The sequence below is a fragment of the Tauraco erythrolophus genome, chromosome 27, assembly GCF_009769465.1.
Source record: "Tauraco erythrolophus isolate bTauEry1 chromosome 27, bTauEry1.pri, whole genome shotgun sequence".
Classification (NCBI taxonomy): domain Eukaryota; kingdom Metazoa; phylum Chordata; class Aves; order Musophagiformes; family Musophagidae; genus Tauraco; species Tauraco erythrolophus.
This window is the reverse complement of record NC_141491.1, coordinates 216,694-237,876: the sequence shown is the minus strand read 5'-3', so window position 1 is coordinate 237,876 and position 21,183 is coordinate 216,694. Positions and strand designations below refer to the sequence as shown.

Below are 21,183 nucleotides of genomic sequence, written 5' to 3'. Positions count from 1 at the left end.
TTACAAAGATAATGCATCTCCCAGAGAAGAAAACCCTAAATTGAGAATAGAGGTAACATGAAAAAAAAAAACCAAAAAAACCACAGTCCTGCCCTCTATTCCACGAAAGTAACTCCTGATCTTTTTGGTTACAGTAACACTCAGACCAATCACTCCGTTTTCTTGCTTGATAAAGTGTGACTGGGGAAACGGGGGGGGCAGGGGGAAAGCACACAGACATCAACTATGTCACCTCGATGAGCCTCGTACAGCTATGGAAAGCCTAAGTATTTATTCTCTTACAGTACACTGGGTGCCGGCTGCAAAAAAAAGAAAAAAAAAATCCACTTCAGGCACAGCTTCTTTCTTCTTAAATTTAAATCAGTAAAAGAAACTGGTTTTAGAAGCTGCAGTGTTCTAAGCAGCAGCAGATTTGTGCATTGTTTTAAATATATTTAAATTACCACACTGATGGCACACCTCAGCCTTATGAAATTCTGCACTGCCCGTGTTTCTGAACGCTACAAAAATAAATCTACCCCAAAAAGAGACTTTCATTGAGCTCTGACAACTTTGCTGGCTAAAGGACTCAAACGAAATATGAAAACATTGTAACATTTGGCCATCAACTTAAGTTATCTGAACGTTCATACAGATTTTATATAAAGTTGAACTTATTCCACCCTCACGTGGTCCTCAGAATTTGAGCAGAGTGAGCTAAGAGAGCCTTCCACTTCCACTTAGAAGGAAAGACACAATGCAACTGAGCACTAAGGCATAGTAACACCTTGGCCAAAATAACGAAGATAAAGCACAGAGAGCTGTAGTGCAGAATTCCATAAGGTCTACCAGAGTAGAGCTGTCTATAATGTTTATCACGTAGGCAATGTAAATTTGCAGTTACCAGTTGCGTTAAATGCACCATTCAAAACAAGCTTCTAAATGTGATACTATAAGGCGCCACCTTAAGTTCTCCAGAATGCAACTGTGAATAATTTTAAAATGGTTTCATAAATTTATTTTAAACATAACATGAGAAGGTGTTAAAACCGGTGTAATAGCTTCTTAGAATTTGGAGGAAGGGACGAACAGGGAGATATTCAGTACCCTTCACCAGCCCCCACCACTCGGTCATACATCAGGGACGGGTTTTGTGGATCAGTCTATAACACCAGCTTGACGGATCTTTCTCTCTGCGCCAAATCCCTGCAAGGAAAACAAAACAGTTAGCTCCAGCATCATGCTTTAAAGCAAACCTGTTCTGTTCCAACCAAGTACAGCATTAGCACATTGCTAACCAGCCACGTGTCTTCAGAAACACAGACAGTAACAAAACGGGTTCTGTGAGTTGCTCTTTACAGTCCTAGATACTTCACAGATTCCAGACACTTTACTACTTCTGCTTATCCAGTGGAGGCAGAACCTCATGTGACAGCTTTACTGCATCCAGCTCTGGGGCCTCCAACAGAAGGACATGGAGTTGATGGAGTTGCTGGAGCGAGTCCAGAGGAGGCCACAAAGATGATCCGAAGGCTGGAGCACCTCTGCTATGGAGACAGGCTGGGAGAGTTGAGGACTGTTCAGCCTAGGGAACAGAAGGCTCCGGGGAGACCTTCCAGCAGACTTCCAGTACGTAAAGGGGCTACAAGAAGCTGGAGAGGGACTTTCTACAAGGGCCTGCAGTGACAGGACATGGGGCAATGGATTTAAACTGAAAGAGGGGAGATTTCTATTTGATCCAAGGAAGAAATTCCTTGCTCTGAGGGTGGTGAGGCACTGGCACAGGTTGCCCAGAGAAGTTGTGGCTTGCCCCATCCCTGGAAGTGTTCAAGCTCAGGTTGGATGGGGCTTTGAGCAACCTGGTGTAGTGGAGGGTGTCCCTGCCCATGGCAGGGAGGTTGGAACTAGATGATCTTTAAGGTCCCTTCCAACCCAAACCATTCTATGATTCTATGACAGCCAAGTTTAAATAAAGGGATTTAACTTACTATCTCTGAGAAGGGGAGCTGTATGTTTATAAACGAAACAAACCAAGACAGCCATTATGAGCTAGAACACAGCAAGCAATTGGTTGCTTCTATACTATGTACTCTTGAAACCACAAAATACATTCCTGACACAGGGTATCGTATCGCATCCCTGGCTTCACACAAAAATAATCTCTTCTCGCACAGCAGGTGACTTGTCACTACGGAATGAAAGCGGACACCAAGTCTCAAACGGTTCAGGCTTCCAATAGATGAAGCAATGTGACGTTGTGTAAGTTAAAACATAAACTGCAGTTATTCTGCAAGCTAGCCTTGTACCTTTGAGTTATCCGGTCCCCGAGGCTGACGAAGAACTGTTAGACGAGGAGCATTGGCATCATCCAGATTAATGCTCTTCAAACGATTAACCAGTCTGTCAGGACGTGGAGCAGCAACAGCCTTAGCGCCTTCACTGTAACAGAGTCAACCATACAGAGCACTGATGAACTTCCCAGAGATGTTGTAAGGTACCTAATTTACAGTCACTTTCCCCATTATGTCATTACCATAATCTGTCTTGTGTGGAAGTGGACCTTCTGGATGACACCATGCATGTCTGCCTCAAAACCACTACTTTAAATGCAGTTACTTTGAAACAGCAGTAGCCCAAACCAGTATTCTCAAAAAGGTATTCTGTAGTGAGTAGAGGTGTTGCATTTACTCTCATGCACACGTAAGTAGTATTTCTGTTCCCTTGAACTGCAACAATAAAGGCTTACAGCTGCCAGTATGTAATGGCATATCATTAACACCTCTGATGATTATGAGAACAGAATTTTGAGAGAAAAATATTAAATGTTAGCTTCCTGTTGCTGTAGAAATGCTATCTCAAGCTTAAGCAAAATCTAAATTGTGCAGTTTTCTTCAAAACATGCAACTGGTTCAAGAGCAAAAAAAATACTCATCACCCTTAAGAAATGATATGACAAAAAGAAAAGAGTGCCTAACAACACTGGTTTTCTATTTAAAAATGAATGCTGCTTTTCAGGAAACAGGTGGAAGCACCAGGCCAGCATCTACATAGGAATACCATCAGTTTTTCTTATCCTTCATTAATTTCAACTTAGAAGGCTGCATCCAAGTTCCTGCTACAGAGGGAGCTTCTTAAGAACAGATTAAAAAACCAACAAGCTGCCTGTAATTAAGAAAAGCTGAGAATGCTGCTGCTGCACTGGATGCCCTGCAAGTGCTGGCACTTCCCAAGGGAGAGGCTCTCCTGGAGCTGGTTGAAATGCAGAGCTCCCGTTCTGGGAACAGCTAGCTCTGTTCGGACACAGCATGCCCTCCACCACTGTGATGCAGATGGCAGGCCAGATTAAATCGCTTTAATTCTAAATCCTCACCAGACTCGCCACACATTACAGGCACTGCATTTTCCTGTGCGCTGGTTCAGGATCACCGAGAACTCCACTTCATCCCCAGCCTGTAGCTCCACACCATCCTGAACTTCTTTGACGTGGAAGAAGAGCTTTTTGCTGTCACCGACTTCATAGTTAATGAAACCGAACTGAAAACCAACACATCACAAGGTTATTTCTTTCCTCCTGATCCAAACAGATGCAATGACTCACCCATTACTGCAGTTTAACTACCTCTACAAAAAAAACTTCTGAAGTGGAAATGTAAATTCTACACTGAACAGAACATTCTGTCTGGAAACAATATTTCTGGAAGTCTAGGCACTCTTCCTGGGTTTGTAAAGTCACCTTTAAACCCCAAAGTCTATAGGCAGTTTTCAGAATTTGTCCTAAGTTCGGGGTGTTGCACTGAACTGGAAAGAGCACTGCAGCATGTTCTTTTCTAAGACTCCACCTTAGAAGTCACACAGTAGAAACCACTCCCTTTTTTGGTCTGTCACTGGTATAAGAAGTCAGTTACTTCCATTTACCATTCTACTCAGGTATAAATCAGCAAAACTCATACAGCCTTTCCAAAAATGACTAAAGCAGAGCGCTGCATATAAACATAGAAAGCATTCACAGCACTTAATTTGCTAGTAATTCTCAGATGCAGATAACTCAGGCAATGATGAGCCTCCACATTTCAGGTGGACTGCAATCATTGAACACAAAGCTGTGAAGAAGCTGCTTCTACAAGCAGAGTATGCACAGTTTTTGTTTCTTTTTAAACACTTTTTTAATGCCCTGTTCAGCAGAAAACTAGTTAGATCAATTCCTAGGACACCTCAAAACCAAGACTTCAGAATCAACCACAGCAGGAATTGCTGCCCAGCGGTACCGATGTATCAGCACCAAACCAAGTACTGAATTCACCTTTACTAAAGCCACATTTACACAGGCCTGCGTGAACCAGTGCTTGGGTTACACAAACCCAATTCCCCAGCACCAGAGTACAAAGAACCCATTGTGCACAACGAGCTTCCTGGATTCAAGTGCTGAAGTGGGGTCTCATCTGCTCTATCCGAAGTCAAGCGGTTATTTCCTATTAACACGCGTCTTGTCTCCATCGCAGCGGTCGCTCACCTGATCCTTCACACACTCCACTGTGGCTCTGCGGAACGGTGTGATGTTAACAGCCATTGTCTGCCCGTTTTGACCAAGAACACAGAGCTGAAACTTTACAGTCTCTCCCTTTTGCAGACAGTCACCTTTGTTTGCCATTCCAACAATTCCAAACGGATAGACCTCTCCTTTCATCTCACCTAGAGGAAGAGAAAGCACAAGACAGAATTGAGAGACATCCTTTCCTACCTGAAGGCATTTAGCATTTATTTCCAATATCAGAAATAATACTTTTAGAGTCAGCTTAGTACTATGAATATTGACTGTAGTGTGAATATAATCCTCAAATTTCTATGTTTGTTGTGCATTTGTGAAAGGAACACTTGTAATGTGAAAGTGACAAATCTTACCATCCTCCATGACTTCAATCATGCCCTGGTATTCAGTTTGTGTGGGATCTACACTCCTCAAAGGACGAATTACTTTACCAGAGTAAACAGTTGGATCAGCTTCTTCAGTGATACCATTCACTGAAAAGAAATAGACAGTGCAAGAACAGGATGTTCTAGTCATGCTTTTAAAAGAATTAAGTTATTCAGACTGACCAGGAGCCAACAGCTTGCACTGCAAGACACCTAAAGCAGCGCACTCTGTCACTCAGTAAAACTAGAACAGATTTAACACAACAAGTAATGACAGATCTTCTAATCAAGACCTCACCAACATTTCAAACATGGAACTAGAAAAAAATACGAGTTTCTCATGAAACTAGAGGCCATGGAACTTGAAAAGCAAATAAAAGTTATTTTACTTCTCTTCCATTGCATTCGTATTCCCTGTTCCCTTTAATCATTCAATAATCTTTAAGTATGCATTTTTTGCCCCCATGTCCTTAATACTCCCACCTGCATTCCTCCTGCAATTTTCCTTCTGTGAGGTACAGCATGACTAATGCAATTACCAATTTGGCTAGTTCTGTCACTAGGTATCTCCTTTGTAATGCTCCAATTGAAGAGTACAAAGTACAGTAGAAGTCCAAAGAGTTGCTACTCTGCTACCAACAGGACCGTTGGTCTGCATTTGTCTGTTGTCTGGAAACACAGGCAACAGCTTTCAGGAAGCCAAGGACCACCACATTAAGCATTGTCCTCTTGGTCTAAGCTCCAACTGTAAATAGCTCACTAACGAACTTTATCCATCAGCACCTGCCAAGAGCCTTGTAAACAGAAAATACCAGGTTCAGTCTTACCTGTATGTGTTTTGTTCACCTTTTCTGCACTAACTTTGTTTCCTTTGCCTTTTGACAAGCTGTATTCAACAGTGTCTCCAAGCTCCAGGCTATCAATATCACCACAGTATTCACTGCAGGAATAGAATTATGTAAAATTTTCCTTTAGTTACATGACAACAGTGATGCTCATCCAACATCTATGCAAGTTGATCAGAAACCATTTAACTAGCTTAGCGCCTCATTTTCCAGAAATCCTTATTCAAGAAAGTCAAGCATTTCAAATATCCAATCCAACTGTATCTCTTGGCCTGGAATTCCAAGGCATAGAACACTAAGACTGCTAACTAACAGAAAAGTCTTAACCAGTCCAGCAGAGGTAATAAACAGAACTTGAGACACCTAAGCATATGTGTGTGTGTGTGTGTGTGTGTGTGTGTGAAGTCCAGATGGGTTTAACAGTCAACCCTATCAAATTCTCTCCCGCTGCCACTACCTGCCCCACTCTCCCCGAGAAGTAATAGTAATAAAATTGGCATTCACCTGTAGTGGAAAAGATCTCCTTATCATGATTGGCTGTTTCAATAAAGCCAAAGTTATCTTTCAGGGCTGCCACATATCCCAAAAGCCTCTTAGAGCTGTAATTGCGTCCAGCATTCTGACAGAAACAGCTGTCTGCAGACCAGTTCTCTTCACTTCACAAACACTGAACTCAACCTGTTGAAGAGGAGTATATCAATACTAGATAGAAAAAAACAAACAAACCATGACCACCACCAACAAAAAAACCTGAAACAATTAATTGCAAAGCTGTGTAGTTCTATCAAAACCTAGGCTCTCCGGGAAAGTAATTTTCTAGCCACCACTCTCCCAGAAATATCTGTCAGTTATTGACATTTACTACATTCCAAAGAGTAGCAGTCACACCAGTGACACCTGCAAGGCAAGCCAGCCTCTAGCACTCAGCTTCTTTTGCCTATTAAGATGAGAATCTTTCTGTTTATGTGATTCACCTCCTTTCCCTAAACACCAGTGGCCCATAGTGAGCACGTTCCAAGCTTCGCTCACTTGTTTCAGATTTTTAAAAACAGTAATCAGTGCCTTTCTCGCATGGCTCCTGAACACTGACAGTTTCCAGGCTACTCTTCCAGATCTCCAAGTTCTTTCTCTCTTCCCATTGTTTCTCTTTTTCCATTGTCCTCAGGCTAATTTGCTCGTAAGGGTATGTTCTCCCTCTTCAACACCCATTTTTAAGTCTTTACGCTAATTTCCTATTGATTATTCAACAAGCAGAGTCCACTGTCTTAATTATAATAATTCCTTGTTTAAATGCATCATTTACATACTAAAACTCTTTTTTCATAAATGCATCACCAGGTTTTAGGATAATTTTTCTTAATTATACAGAAGATTAAGCCACTCAAACCCAGGACAGAAGAAAAGAAATAGGTGACGTTACGCAAATGCCTTGTCTTTCATTTGTTCTGAGAGGGAGAACAAACCCAGTAACAAGACAAAGAGAAGTTCACATCTCACAGAAAATATCTCCAACAGTATACTTAGTTATATTGCCTTATCTCCGATTGGGGATTAGCAGATCCTTCTACATCCTTGGCCTGGTAAGGAATTGTCAGCTTTACTCCACAGTCATCATAAACAATTATTCCATCCTCAGCTTCCTAAAACCAAGACATCAGAATCAGCAAATGGTATCTCACTCGTAAGCAAACAAGGTTACTACACACAATTCAAGCACTGCTCATTTGAGCCACAGTGGTTTTACAGTAACTGCTCAGTAACCAGTGAAAAACAAAACAAAGCAATCAACTTCGGGTAGGCAGCTTTGAATGATACCAGACAATGTCTTTATATGAAAGAAAGTATTACCACCATTTCCAATATGTATTTATTTGAAGTTTAATTCTTCTGGCATTGCTTAAAACAGCATGACAAAACAATAGAGGTTCTCCTTTAGCCCTAGAAACTTAATTTTAACCAATTCTATCCAGCATCTTATGTAGTAGGAGGTAGAAAGAAACTTCCCATTAAGTTCTTGGACACTATCCTCAACAACACGATCATTAACGATGCTTTTATTATCTTGTTTCACAGAAGTTAGCTAATGACAGCAGTTAGCAAAAACTAATCAATGTAATTCACAATTACACAGGATAAAGCAGTGCTTCAAAACTTTGAAAAAGATTTTAAGGAAGCAGCCTCAAGTCCCCAAAGCCAGGAACACAGAACAGGTACATCACAAGTAGAAGAGCAGCATTACCTTCTCTTTGCCTTTATTTGGGCTAGTGGCTTTGGCTGGAGTAGCTTCTTTGTCTATAGTGCCCACAAAACGGTGATCTGATTGGGTGTGGAAAGAAACCGTGCCCTTTGGAAGTTTTTTAATCCTTATAGCATGATTTCTTTGGGCAGACAACATATCCTGAAAAACAAGATCAATCCTATTTTAGACAGACTGCACGTTATTTCTTCGAAAACCAAGACTTCATAAAAGTATTAATCTCACTTACAGGAACAACAGTAAACTCTACTTCATCAGAAATATGGAGTTGATTTCCATCCATAATTTCACTGAAGTGAAAGAACATGCGAGCATCCCGGTCCACACATTTAATGAAGCCAAAGCCATCTCTCATTGCTGCAATCACACCCTGAGAACAGTCAAATGGACAATTACAGTTTTACTACTAGTATGCAACATCTGTCTGCAGGTACTCCACATTTGTCTGCAGAGTATGTAATAATCTGAACACAAGGCCTGAATCCTGTGAAAACACTTCTCGGGTTAGGCAATACGCTTCCCTGCAAACTGTAGTGCTAACGGCCATGGTCAACCTGAAATGCAAACAAGTCGTATTGACCTAGTTTCTCAACTTTAATCTTTTCCACTTCATAAGAAATTATTTAAGCCACTAACAAGAAGGACTACAGTTAAATAACCCGACCTTACTACTACACAGAGAACACAGCCTTGAAGGGGGTAACTCTACAAATACATGCTTCAAAGTATGTAATACATAAAACCACAGAAAACATACAAGAACCTATATAAACAGTAAATAAAACCAGTGGTCAGAGGGAAGTTTAAGAGAAAAACCGTCAGATTTCCAGACACAAATGAAGAAATTAAAAGCTCTCTTACAAAGAAATCTGTTAAAACAATACTATCATATCCATGGGTTTCTATTATGGTAAGCATGTTATGTAATATTTTAGTGGTCTTCCTGGTAACCACTAGAAATGGAACGCTGAATGATAAGCAGACTATACTGTGCCCCACGTGTCAAAAAAATCCATTTCTCACTGTGACCCATGTTTTAAAAACAAACAAAAAACCCACCTCCATAAAGTTGCTGTAAGTACCAGATCATGCCAGAGACACTGAGCAAGATAGAATTCATGAACACATTCAGTTCAACCCAGTTACTACAGAGCCTTTAGCAAGTCTCAGGGAAGGCTTGTAGGATTCAAATGACCATGCAAACACACTTTGCAACTTTAGGAACCCTCTTCTCTGATATAGTTTTCACAAGCTCAGGAAAAACAGCTCATCGTTCTAGAAGCGGCCAGTACTTGTCACCTCAATGGCAGCTCAATTCAGGTGGGCAAATACATCTAGCCAGAGTAGAAACATAAAAAGCCTACACAACACCAAAAACTGAGAGGCTGAAGGCAAAGTTCAGTGGTTTTCTTAAAGCAAAGGGTCCCCAATTCACAGCATACAGATGTGATAGCACTGTAACTGGATTCCAATTGAAAAAAAAGGCAAACTTACAGTCTGTTTGGAACAGAACCAACATTCCAAATTACAGAAATGAAAGATATTCTTTAATAATGATTAGTATACCCATCTACAAAGAGTCTTTTGTACGTGATGGAACGGAGCTCTCTACTATCCTGCTGGACCCTCGAACAGACAGAGACTGTCCAAAGAACATGAAATCCAAAAGCTGCACACAGTACCTCCTCTGAAATCTTAAAAACTTTTCACTACCCAAACCAGAGTAGCCTCAGGTTCTTCCAGTTTTCCTAAAGAACATGAGTAGTTACCTATTTAGGCTCAAGCATGTGAATTTTTAAAGTAATAGTTCAAGATTGCATTACTTCTGTCTGCTATAAACCAGCTGGCAACTGAATCCAAGAGGGCCAATTAAGGTCTAATTTTCTAGTATGATTTTATTTACTCAGTAGTTAACTTATCTTTTAAAGAGAACATGCACAGCATTAATTCTGAATTTTATACCATTTAAACGCTTTGTCTGAAGTGTACACCTGAGGATTGGATTTCAGAAAAGGCAATAGAAGATACTAGTGAGTTTTACGTTAAGCTGTTGCTTAGGACAAACCCCAGATGTTTTATTTCCATTTCCCCTCAAGAATTAAAGTTTTTTAAAGATAGATACTTGCCATTTCCCTAGTTTCATTAGTAAACTGGAAAGTATTGGGGAGAACCTCAATATTGGTGGCTCGTTCCAGTTTGTCACGTCTGTCTGTTGAAATATTGAATCGAACGTGGTCACTTTCCAGCAAGGTCACCTTAGATTTTGTATCTTTGTCCCCAAATGGAAGTTCTTTAGGAATCACAAAGTCGACTTGATGCGGCCAGGTAATGGATCACTCTAGCAGACAGAAAACCCAAAAGAAAAGTTCGTTCACTTACGAGACTCAGCGTAACGGCAGACGGAACAGCCGGCAGCAGCAACAACGCTAACAGAAGCGCGGATGACACCAAAGGCCTGCCGGACTCTACGCTTCATTTCTACCACTCCTAATCTGTAATCTGCTCTCCATAGCCAAACACAAGGCGGTTTTTGTTGTTAGTAGTGGTTGGGGGTTTTTTCTTTTCTTTTCTTTTTTAAGCACTAAGCATGTATTGCCAAAGAAATTAAGACTATTTCAAGAATTACATTTATATCCATACTTAGAACACTTCTAAGAGGCAGTGTCTTTCTTACTATGTGTTCAAAATATACAAAAAATCCCACCCAAACCTTCCCAAACCAGTAACACAGACTCACCTAAAACCTTAAGGGAAATGTTTGTGTATATGCCTTCCTCAAAGCCAAACATTAAAGGCCAAGTTATCTCTCTGTCAAAAACCTCATTAACCATTAATGTTCACAGGAACCTATTTTCTATTTCTCCCCTTTTCTCTATGCTTTTGCCTTAAAGACACACTCTAAATCAAAAATATTCAATGGGAAGTATGGGAAACTTTAAAGAAAACACTTACTCCCTGATGTACCACCACCCTATATTCTTGCTCTTTATAACCTTTAGAAAAATTGCATACAGTGACTGCGTTCAACAGCTGTTAAAGGTTAAGTACCAGCTTACTCCTTCAGTCTGAGGCAATGCTTGTGCAGCAGACTGCCACAGGCAAAGGGGAACATTTTTACTGCTTGACTGGAATTCAAAACAATCAATACAACATCTCACATAAACTTAAATTCTGAAATTCACCTGGCTTTTGCTGGGTACTTTTGGAATTACTTTGGTTACAGTTCCTTCAAAATGTTCAATGCTGATGTCTTCAAAAATGACAGTTCCTTGAGGCAGCAGTCTAACATCTGTTGCAACTTCTTTACCCTAAAAACACAAAACCAGTCAAAAACCCATAGAGAAGAGGTAAGGTAACAGACATTTTCCAAATAACCTCCTTGCCCCTTCTTTTTACAAGTGAATTTGAGGAAAGCAGACAGCTGTCCAGTTACGCCCTAGGATCTTGTTTTCAGTTGATTGAAATCAGTCTTGATTTCGTCTTACATTTCTGTCTTTGATTGTAAACTCCACGTCATCACCAGGCTGTAAGGCTTCTAGGTCACCTTTAAATTCACTGTAGTGGAAGAATATCTCTTTCACGACATCACCCCTCTCAATAAATCCAAAGGCTTCCTAAGAACAGAACAAAGCATTTAATAAATTGCCTATTTTCTTAATATATCAAGACAAAATTTTACAGGTTCTATCAAACACAATGAAAGAATATGGCATACCAGTATAGCAGACTTATGAGTCCACACAGCCAAGACTACCACAAGAAATATATACACAGAAATAAACGAGACTACCTTTGTAGAGTCTTGGTACCAAAGATTAGCTGTTTAAATTGTTTCACCCAGTTTACACCCACAGTTCCCAACTGTTAATAGCTCTTAACGCCCTAAATATAATACTTATAACACCACTTTTCAGAACAGCATTTCATTTTCAAATGGAACTTTAAAGCTAAAGCAACACTTACTTTCATGGCACAGACTACTCCTTGACAGCGGGCTTGTTTCTTTTTTAATAGCATAATGTTACGAGCACTTACAGCACCAGTACTAGAGGGAAATAAGTAAACAGAGGAAAACTGAAACAACGGAAAACTGGAACAAAAATTAAGATTCTATTTCATAATGTCATTTCATTTCTTGCAACAAGCGTGAATTGTCGCCTGACTTCTATAATAAAGTATGAAGTCAGAAAAGCAATTATCAACTTACTGTTTGTTTGTATCAATTACAAAGTTTATTTTGTCTCCTGTTTCCAGCTGTACATTTCCTTCAACATCCTCTGGGGTGTAAGTCAGGTAAAATACTTCCTGTAAATTAACATTCACTAATATTAGTCTATTTGCAGAATACAGTTTTGTTTAGTAACAGAATTGTTATTGAAGAAATTAATTTAGTAAGAAAAATCAAAAATGGTCAAACATGGCATCCAAACCATTCTTTTTTCCATCATGCTGCTCTGATGAGCTTCTAACAAGCAAATTAAGTTGAAAGGTTTGTACATAGCCATCTTTAAATGTCAATTTCTAAAGTCTGTAAAGTTTGAGCTAAGGATACATGAACATCACATAACCCAGCTTCATTAAAAGAGAAAAACAACTATTTGGTTATATAAAGTTCTTCATAGATAGAAGCAAGCAAGCTGTCAAATTAACACTTCTGTAGTAATTACCAAAGCATGCTTTTTTTTTGGCCAAGAACTACAGTTCTTAGCAGTGTCAACTGCCTACATTAAACTGTGTCAATTTTTTTTGTTAACCACAGCAACGGATCAGTAAAGAGTTCCAAATAAAATACATAAGCTTTACCCCATTACGTTCGTAGCATACACTCCTGTTGGACTCTGACCCGGGGCAGCTGGAGATTTACTCTCTAAATTGTGAGGAACAGCACATACAACCTACCAGTCAAAAAAAAAAAAAAATCCATTGCTAGTTATTTCAGGAGCAGCACTGTTGAATACAAAATGAATCTCAGCATCCTCTCCTATACAGTCAGGGATGCACTTCCTTGTGTGTACACGCCTGGAGCGTAACTCAACAGGGAATGCCACGCGGCAAAGTTTCAATCTTACAGCACACCTGTAGACTCCAAGAACTGCTTAGAGCCAAGAGCTCAACTGAACCTCTGAGTTTTTACCAGAAAAACAAAAATATATTTCAGTGTAACTGAATACTGTATGTAGTTAACATGTTAAATGAATCTAGCCTTCTGTACTGGAGTGAAGGATGGAAATTATGCACGTACAGAAAACACACACTAACCTGTCCATTTATTCGTTCTTCAGGTAATATTTCTGGTTTTATCTTCACCAATTTAATAGCAATGGGTTTTCCAGTTCGGCGATCAGAAGACACTTCAAACTCAACATCGTCTACAAGACAATCAAACATGGCAATGGTGTCAGAGTTTTGCTCAGATTTGGTTTTTGTTTGTTTAAAAAAAAAAAATCACTAAATGGTTCTATTTGATAATTCACTGCTTGTAGCCAAACACAAAGTAAAACTCAGGTGCTTTTGTTACCAAGGAAGGATACTCTATTTGCAGCTATTTCTCTGGTTAGTCTGTTTATTCCTTCCTGCTGCTAATGAACTGCTCTATTGTAAGGGCTTGCTCCTCTGCAATTCCCTCCCCCCGCCGCGCTCACTACTAAGCACGCTTCACACCCAAGTTCAGACTACGTAACATATGCCGTTAGACGTTTGGAAACTTCACTGCCACGTTAATTAGAAGCATGAAATGGCAGCCTCCCCATTCTGAAAAACAATCAGCCATCTTCAAACTAACTTTAAAACAAGAAATACTGAGAACCTGAGGTACATTTCTTCCACAGTCTAAGTACTTGCTTCCATCTCAGTTATGCAAGTTTGACCTAACACCGCACTTCTTCCAGAACGACCCGACTGTATTAATACAAGCTGCAGAAAGCTTAAGAGCTGCAAAGGCCTCTCACCAGGAGTGGTAGATTATTAATTCAATTGTCTCTTTAGCCCATCAGAAGCAACAGCATGCATCTGTTCACGCCACAAGACGAAAGGATTTTCTATGGCAAGTGAAAATGTCTAGTCTTCCTCCGTCAAGAAGCTCTGAAAGTTGCCCCATTACCTCCTACTTTGAGCTCCTGTAAGTTGCCATTGTACTGTGAGCAGTGGAAGAACAGTCTCGCTTGCCGTTCTGAACACTGAATGAATCCATACGAGGTCAGCAGTTTTTCTATAACCCCAGTCTCACGCAGCGCTGCCGAAGTACCGTTGGGGTACCCGTTGTGTCCATTGTTGTGGAGCAGGTTTGGATCAAAGCTCATCTGTTTAAAAGAAAGCATAGGAGGGAAAAAAAAAAAAAAAAACCACAAAACCTACTATTTAAAATAAGTTTCTTTCTCCATGCTCATACAACAGAATAACAAATATAAAGAGCTTGTGGAAGTTACTGTAACAAGTAAATCCTAACCATTTTTAAAATAGAGTAAGAACATCAATATAGCCAAGCTTTTGTAAAACAATAATCCTTAAAATCTAGGCAGTCAACATATTATAAAACAGGCCCAAAATACAACACCAAAATAAAGCTTGCTAGACCAAAACAAACTTCTAACTTTCTTATTACACCTCAAATACTCCCACATTCACTATTTCACATCAGAGCCTGAAAATATCTAAAGTATCTGCTCTTCCAAATTAAACAGGTAATTAGGAAAACTCTGAAGTTATGAACCAACAGAATTAGGTTCACACCCATGCAAAGTCTGTCTGAGTTTAAGTATTCAAACATTTTTACAAAGTTATGGAATTCATATCCAGAATTAATCTAACACCTCTGTGGCATAGGAGCTCAAGTGCTAGAGAGACTGACAAAACTTGAAAATAGCATTAGAAAAAGTTAAAGCTATAACGAACTGTTAAATTAACTTACATCCATGAAAACTTTTTTTTGAGGGTGGGAGGGTGTCTTTTCTTTTAAAGGCACAGGCTCAACCTTGAAATATTCACAAGTTCCTTTACTAACTTATTGGCTTTTTTGATGTGCAAGTCTCATTTTTAAAGCAAGCCATTTCACTTAAATTAAATCAGTAGAAATTAATTAAAGTGTTTGGAGAGGTGTAATACAAGAAAGACTACTGAAGCAACCCTCTCCCCTCCTCAAACAGTCAATACAATTGTAAAATACAGTTCTGGAGGGTTTTATTCGCTGCAGTTTCCAGAGGATTTATTTTGGAAACAGAATGAGACTGTATCTGTTCTCTGCCTTCTTGTTGCATACAGCAGAAGAGATTCAAAATCAGCCAGTAATGTGTTTAGTGGAGACAAAAGACACCCGAGCAACTTGTAAAACACTCATGCTTCTTACTCTAATACAGACATTGAGTTACTCAGTGTAATAAAAAGCATAGTTACAGCATGTCTTGTTATGCTGTTTGGAAATCAGCTTAAATGTGATCCAAGAGCATCACTTCAATACCTGAACCCTCATCTTTTGAGGAAGGAAACCCCTAGGACTTTCCATACACAAGATGCCCTTGTGGGAAGGCAACAGCTGAAGTGTTTGATTTTAAGCCATCTTAGAGTTTTGAAACACTTTTCAAAAATAAATTGGTCCTGCAAGTAGGGTGGCTGAGAGAAGGGAAAATGATACATTATTATACCTTTTCCAGGAGAACAATAGGCAAGACTATTAACCCATGCTGAAAGCTCACATCAGTGTGACGAATGCTTTCGGTGAGTCGTTCACAAAATGGCCACTTCACATCTCTGATACAAAGTACCTACACCCCGCCACAGACATTAAGTAATAGACTACTACTAAAGGTACATCAGATAGGGAAAATGACAAAAATCCATGTAAAAATCAAGTTCAGAATAGCCTGTCTTAGAATTAGGAAACCACACTGCTGTAATCTCGTTCTCAAAGACTACCATTGCATGATACTATTTGAACAGTTTGAGTTTAAAGCAGTATCACTACAGCACAAAGAACTCATCATCAATCCTCTAAAGTCTGACAAGTTTAAACAAAGATACACTCCTCAGGATGGCTCTAAAATTTCCTGTAGAGAGAAAATACACGGTAATATCAGCAGTCTTTCCAGATGCTTATGATACTCCTACACCTGTTCAAACATAATGTTGCAACAGAGCATAACAAAAATCAAACAAAGTTCGTTTATATCTATCAACAGAAGTATTGACATAAAACTTGTTCTTTAAGAAAAATCTAGTAATAGGCTACAAGTTATTAATGTACAAACGAGACTTGCTTGGACCTACAATACAATGGTTACATACTGGACCACGATGACTACCTGGCTGTGCTGTCTGCTGCCAACAGTTCACTGCCAACAGCTGACCTGCCAGTTTACAAGAATAAGGACTACAAACCCCATCAACACAAGAACTCAGAGGAAGAAAAAAACAATGGTGCAGCAAGAGTCAAAGACGACTGAACAGAGGTTATTTAAAAAATAAGGGACTGGAACCACAACACTACTGTTACCAGAAGAGAGAAACATTAATAACCAGTTCTCTAGGGTTATAAGCATTGTTAAATAGAACCATAATGTTAAATAGAACCATAGAACCATACTATTAATTTGTCATACTACTACTAAACCAACACAACAGCAAAGAACTGCTAAAAAAAAACAACTAACAAAAGCCACACCCTTCTGTTGACAACTTGCTTCCCATTAAGTTTAGAAATATATATAACACATGCACCAACCTCGCAGTGATATTCAAATATTGCACTTTCAGTAGTATTAGCCGATTCTTCTGTTTCAGCACAAGTTTCTAAGAATGAAGACTGCTATTATTACCAAAAAAAGAGAGAGAGAGACACAGAGAGAAAGAAAGAAAGAAAGCAGATAGCAAGAGAATGTGATCTATCAAGCTAATACAGAATACAAGTGCTGCTGCCCTGGGCAGTTCCAATACAGCACTGGAGAAAACAAAGACTACTAGCAGCGTTGGGACGTGCTCTTTTGAAGCTGTTGAGTAGGCACAAACTTCTTGTTTCAGATCAAGCCTTTTGTCTTCAGTGTAAGTTTCCTCTTCTTTGGTCTTGAGTTGTTACGATGTGGTATGTTCTTTTCCTGATCTGAACTTGAAGCAGCAGTTTCAGGTGGTAAATTCTGTTCTGTTCCACTTCATACTGGAGAAAGGAAAAAGACACACACTATCACTTTAGAAGAAATTATACATCAGTCTCAGGTGTTCCTACAAACAGGTGCATTTCCTCTACCTTAATACTATAGGTTTGATCCATGCTAGTAAAGACTGTTTTCAAGATGTATTTGGCCTTGCCATTTTCAGTTTTGTTTTCCAAGAAATTCTACCTCCAAGCCAGTGATATGGTATTTCCAATTTTAAACTCTTCAGATGCAGTTAGCATTTCAGGAAAGGTCCCAGTATGTACAATTAAAACAATAACTTTGTTTTGGTGAATAGCAGCATCATTAAATGCAAGTCTTAGTCCTCCAATCAATAACTTTAAACAGGTGCTGTCTCATCATTTAATTAGTCAGTGCTTGCATAGACCTTCAGAGTAGCAGTAAGGTGTGGGGGGGAATTAGAATTACCTGATAATTTTTGTTCTAAAAGGTAAGCCAAGGACTTGCAATACCTGAAGCACCTTTAGCTTTGTATAAAGATAAACAAACTTCTCAACTGTACGTACAGATGCTGTATGCCTGTTTGACACAGACCACGTGCACACTAGCACAGCATGTAAAATAACTGCAGTGTCATTCTCCGGATTTCTTAAAAGTGTTTGCAAAACATTGATTACATATAGATAACCTTTGTGTAGACAGTAACAGAGGAGCCTCTCTGCTCTGCAACTGTAACTGGATAACAATTCTCTCCTGAAGTTTTCCAGTACCACCTGCTGTTTTCATGAGAAAGTGGTTTAAACAAACCGCCACCTACCGCATAAAACTGAAACATTATAGAAATAGAAGCTTTTTTTTTGGAAAGAAATAAAATCATGCTTGGATTTGAGTTTGTTGCTTACTTAATAGATAAAGAAAAAAACAGGAGGAGATTTTTGTGGGCAAAAGCTGCTAAGAACCAACACAGTTATGAATCTATGGATAAACTAGCATGCTATGCAGTAATCTAAAGGGATGAAGCATCAGAGCACAACTCTTCCCCAAGTTGTCCCACAACAAATGAGCAAAAACATAGACAAAGCCTATTTCTCCACTACAGCAAAGTGAATTTCACAACTAACTCTGAGCTTTGAATTCCCTTTAGTTAAAGAGTCAACTTAAGTGACTGAAACATGAACGCAGACACTTAATTCTGATCACTGTGAAAACGCTGACTGCAGTCAGTTATTACAAATAAATCCCAAAAGCACACGATGGCTGTATGCAAACTTTCTACCTGGTTTTCACATAAGTTTGTACTTTAATGACCTCTGCTCTAGATAAAGCATCTTCCTTTAGTCACCACTGAAAAACTTTCACCTGAAATAAGTTTTCTTGTCAGACATGTATGAATGAGACTAAGCTAAGAAACTGGATGAGTGTAGTACAAACCAGTACCTGGTATGAAAGGTTTCCAATGAAAGATTCAATTATTAAAAAAAAAAAAAAAAAATCAGAAGACACAAAGCTACATAACTAACAGGATCACTAGACTTTTCACGTGCTTCCGTATTAGCCTCGGGCAACCGTTACCGCAATCTCTTTCAGGACAGCATTATTTTTCTGACAGCCTTTCAGATACCCAACAAGCATCCCCCCAACCAAACTGAGGAGAAACGACACAAACTTGCACTGCATCACAGGCACTGTGAACTATCACACAGACACTTAGAATCTTCTTCTTCACGTATTTCTCTCTTGTCTAGTTGGATTAATACTAGAGCTCTACTAGAGCTGTAACATATTACATTGCTCATTTTTCTGGGCATAGAATATATTGCATTTTCATAAAATAATCAAAACGCTGCTTCTGCTTAAAGATAACTAAAGCTAATTCTGTCACATAATGGAATAAGGCATAAGCTTTTCCCTTTAAAGCCAGTTCAATTTGGTAACAGGACTAGTTTACTACAGTTATTTAAAAAAAATAAAAATGTTGTCAAGCAAGGATAACTCAAGTAAAAAACAAAAATCTCACTGTGTGTCTGCCTCAAATTCTTTACTTTTTAATTCAGCTACTATAAATACTCCTCCAAATGGTAAACACCTTAAGCAGCTGCCCAGCCCCTAAGTCACACTGGGTTCTGCATTTGTATCTTTACAGCTGAAACGATTAATGCAAAGACAGGGAAGAGCTGTATAAGTCCTGTTCTTGACGTCTTCCAGGTGCAGATTTTGCTAAGTGACAGTAAGTCACATAAAGCTGCTGACAGCTAGAACAGTTGAACCTGTCGGGTTACAAGCACTGTTTTGTTTCCTATTTTCTTCACAAAACTGTAACTGCAAGAACTCGTGTTTCATTGGATTAGAACACGTGCCTCTAGGAATAGCCAGCTCTTACAGGACTAAGATCAAATCTAAAAAAGACAAAGCTTTGTATTTTCAGTACACATGCACAATGCAGCTATTAGACACTCGGAGATAAAGCTGTTCCCTACTTTCAGAGGGATATCGGGAGGCAGTACTGAGCGCAGCAATCAATACACGACAGCTACAAGATCAGCCACCACCATTCACCGGATTAGCAAAGGTACTTTTACATCAAAAAACGGCATCTATTGGAAAAAGAAGTTAAATAATGTCCAAGGACATCTGTAAAGGCATATATACGTACATAGTCACTAAAAAAAACAAATCATTAAACAAAAAAATCAGTTTTCTTTCAAGGAAGGGGTCTGGAGTTTGGGCAAGAGCCCCGCGCGTGCTGTTAATCGGAGAACAGCGAACCGAGCCGGGACCGACGGAGCCTCCCGCAGCGCCCCGGGCCAGGCCCGCGGCACGGCGAGCGCCCGGCGCGGCCCTGTTGGCTGCGCCGCAGCAAGATGGAGGCCGCGGAGCGGAGCCGCGGGCCCGCCGGGGGCGGTGCCGGAGGCCCCGGGCAGCCGCGCGCGGCCGTGCTGGGGCCGCGCACCGGGGCTGCGCCGCGCGCCGCCGCTCCCCGGCCCGGGGAGGGGGGGAGCAGCGCGGCGGAGGGAGGGGGCGCCCCGCCGGCCGCCCGCCCGCACACAAAGGGGGGCGATGGCGGTCGCTCCCCCACACACAAAGGGACGCGGGCCCCGGCTGCGCCGGGCGGGGCTGCGCGCGCAGCACGCCGGGAGCCGCGGTCCGCCGCCGCCTCTGCACAGGGCCGCGCGGGTCCGTCCCCAGGAACCCCCGCGCCGGGGCCCCGCCCGCGGCCTGCCGGGCCCGTCGTCCGCTCGGCGCCGCCGCGGGCCGGCCCGCCGCCCGTCGGCCTGCAGGCCCCGGCAGGCCCCGCAGCGCGCCGGGCCCCGCAGCACGCCGGGAAAGCGAGTTCCGCCGCCGCCGCAGCGCCCCCCCCCCGCCCCCCCCGCGGGCGGGCGGCACTGCGGCCCCCAGCAGCTCCGCCGGCGCGGCGCCCGCCCGCCGCACACCGGAGTGCGCGCGCCGCCACGGCCCAGCAGCCGCGGCCACCGGCAACCCACCTCCAGAAGGGCGGCCCACCGGGCAGGCGCCCGCGCCCTCCCCCGCGGCCGAGGAGGGGTTCCGGGCGCCCTTACCCCGCCGAGCCCACGATGACAAGAGAGAAACGAGCGGCGGACCCCGAGGTGCCCCCCGCCCCCCCCGGCCGACTCCTGGGGGCCCCCGGGGTCCCGTCGCGAGCGCGAGCGCCGTGTGGGCAGCGGCGGGAGCGGGCAGCGCGCGGCGCGGGCCGTACTCACCCCAACAGCTCAGCGCCCCCGCTCCAGCGCCGCCATGAGCAGCACGGCACGGCACGTAGGAACAAACCCGGCCTCTCGCGAGAGCGCGGGGCGGGGCCGCGCCTGCGCCCCGCGAATCGCGGCGGGGGCGTGGCGCGCGTGCGCGCCGGCAGCGCTGCGGGCGCGCGCAGCGGCGGGGAGCGCGATGGCGGCGGCGCGGCGGGCGCGTGAGCGCGGCCTCGACGGCGGCCCCGCAGCTCGCGGGACGCGGCTCCCGCAGCCGAAGGCGGGGCGGAGGTTCGGGCCGAGCCCCGGCCCGCGGACACCGCTCGGGCAGCCCACGCCAGGTCGCAGTGCCCGGGGTGCCGCGGGCCCGGGTGCCGCGGACAGGC

General features: G+C 42.1%; 1 protein-coding gene across 1 annotated transcript; it reads right to left on the bottom strand.

The window, feature by feature from the left end:
* Positions 1–850: 850 nt before the first annotated feature.
* On the bottom strand, positions 851–20,877 carry CSDE1 (cold shock domain containing E1). The gene is given in 25 exon segments (XM_086627481.1): positions 851–1,185; positions 2,286–2,418; positions 3,350–3,513; positions 4,490–4,668; positions 4,879–4,998; positions 5,718–5,830; positions 6,240–6,252; positions 6,255–6,350; positions 6,353–6,413; positions 7,269–7,279; positions 7,282–7,375; positions 7,975–8,133; positions 8,222–8,362; positions 10,119–10,303; positions 10,306–10,330; positions 11,175–11,300; positions 11,478–11,606; positions 11,956–12,037; positions 12,200–12,297; positions 12,796–12,818; positions 12,821–12,887; positions 13,252–13,361; positions 14,093–14,291; positions 16,706–17,134; positions 20,813–20,877. Coding segments are annotated over 23 exon segments (2,376 nt in total). The 5' UTR covers positions 16,706–17,134; positions 20,813–20,877; the 3' UTR covers positions 851–1,137.
* Positions 20,878–21,183: the final 306 nt, after the last annotated feature.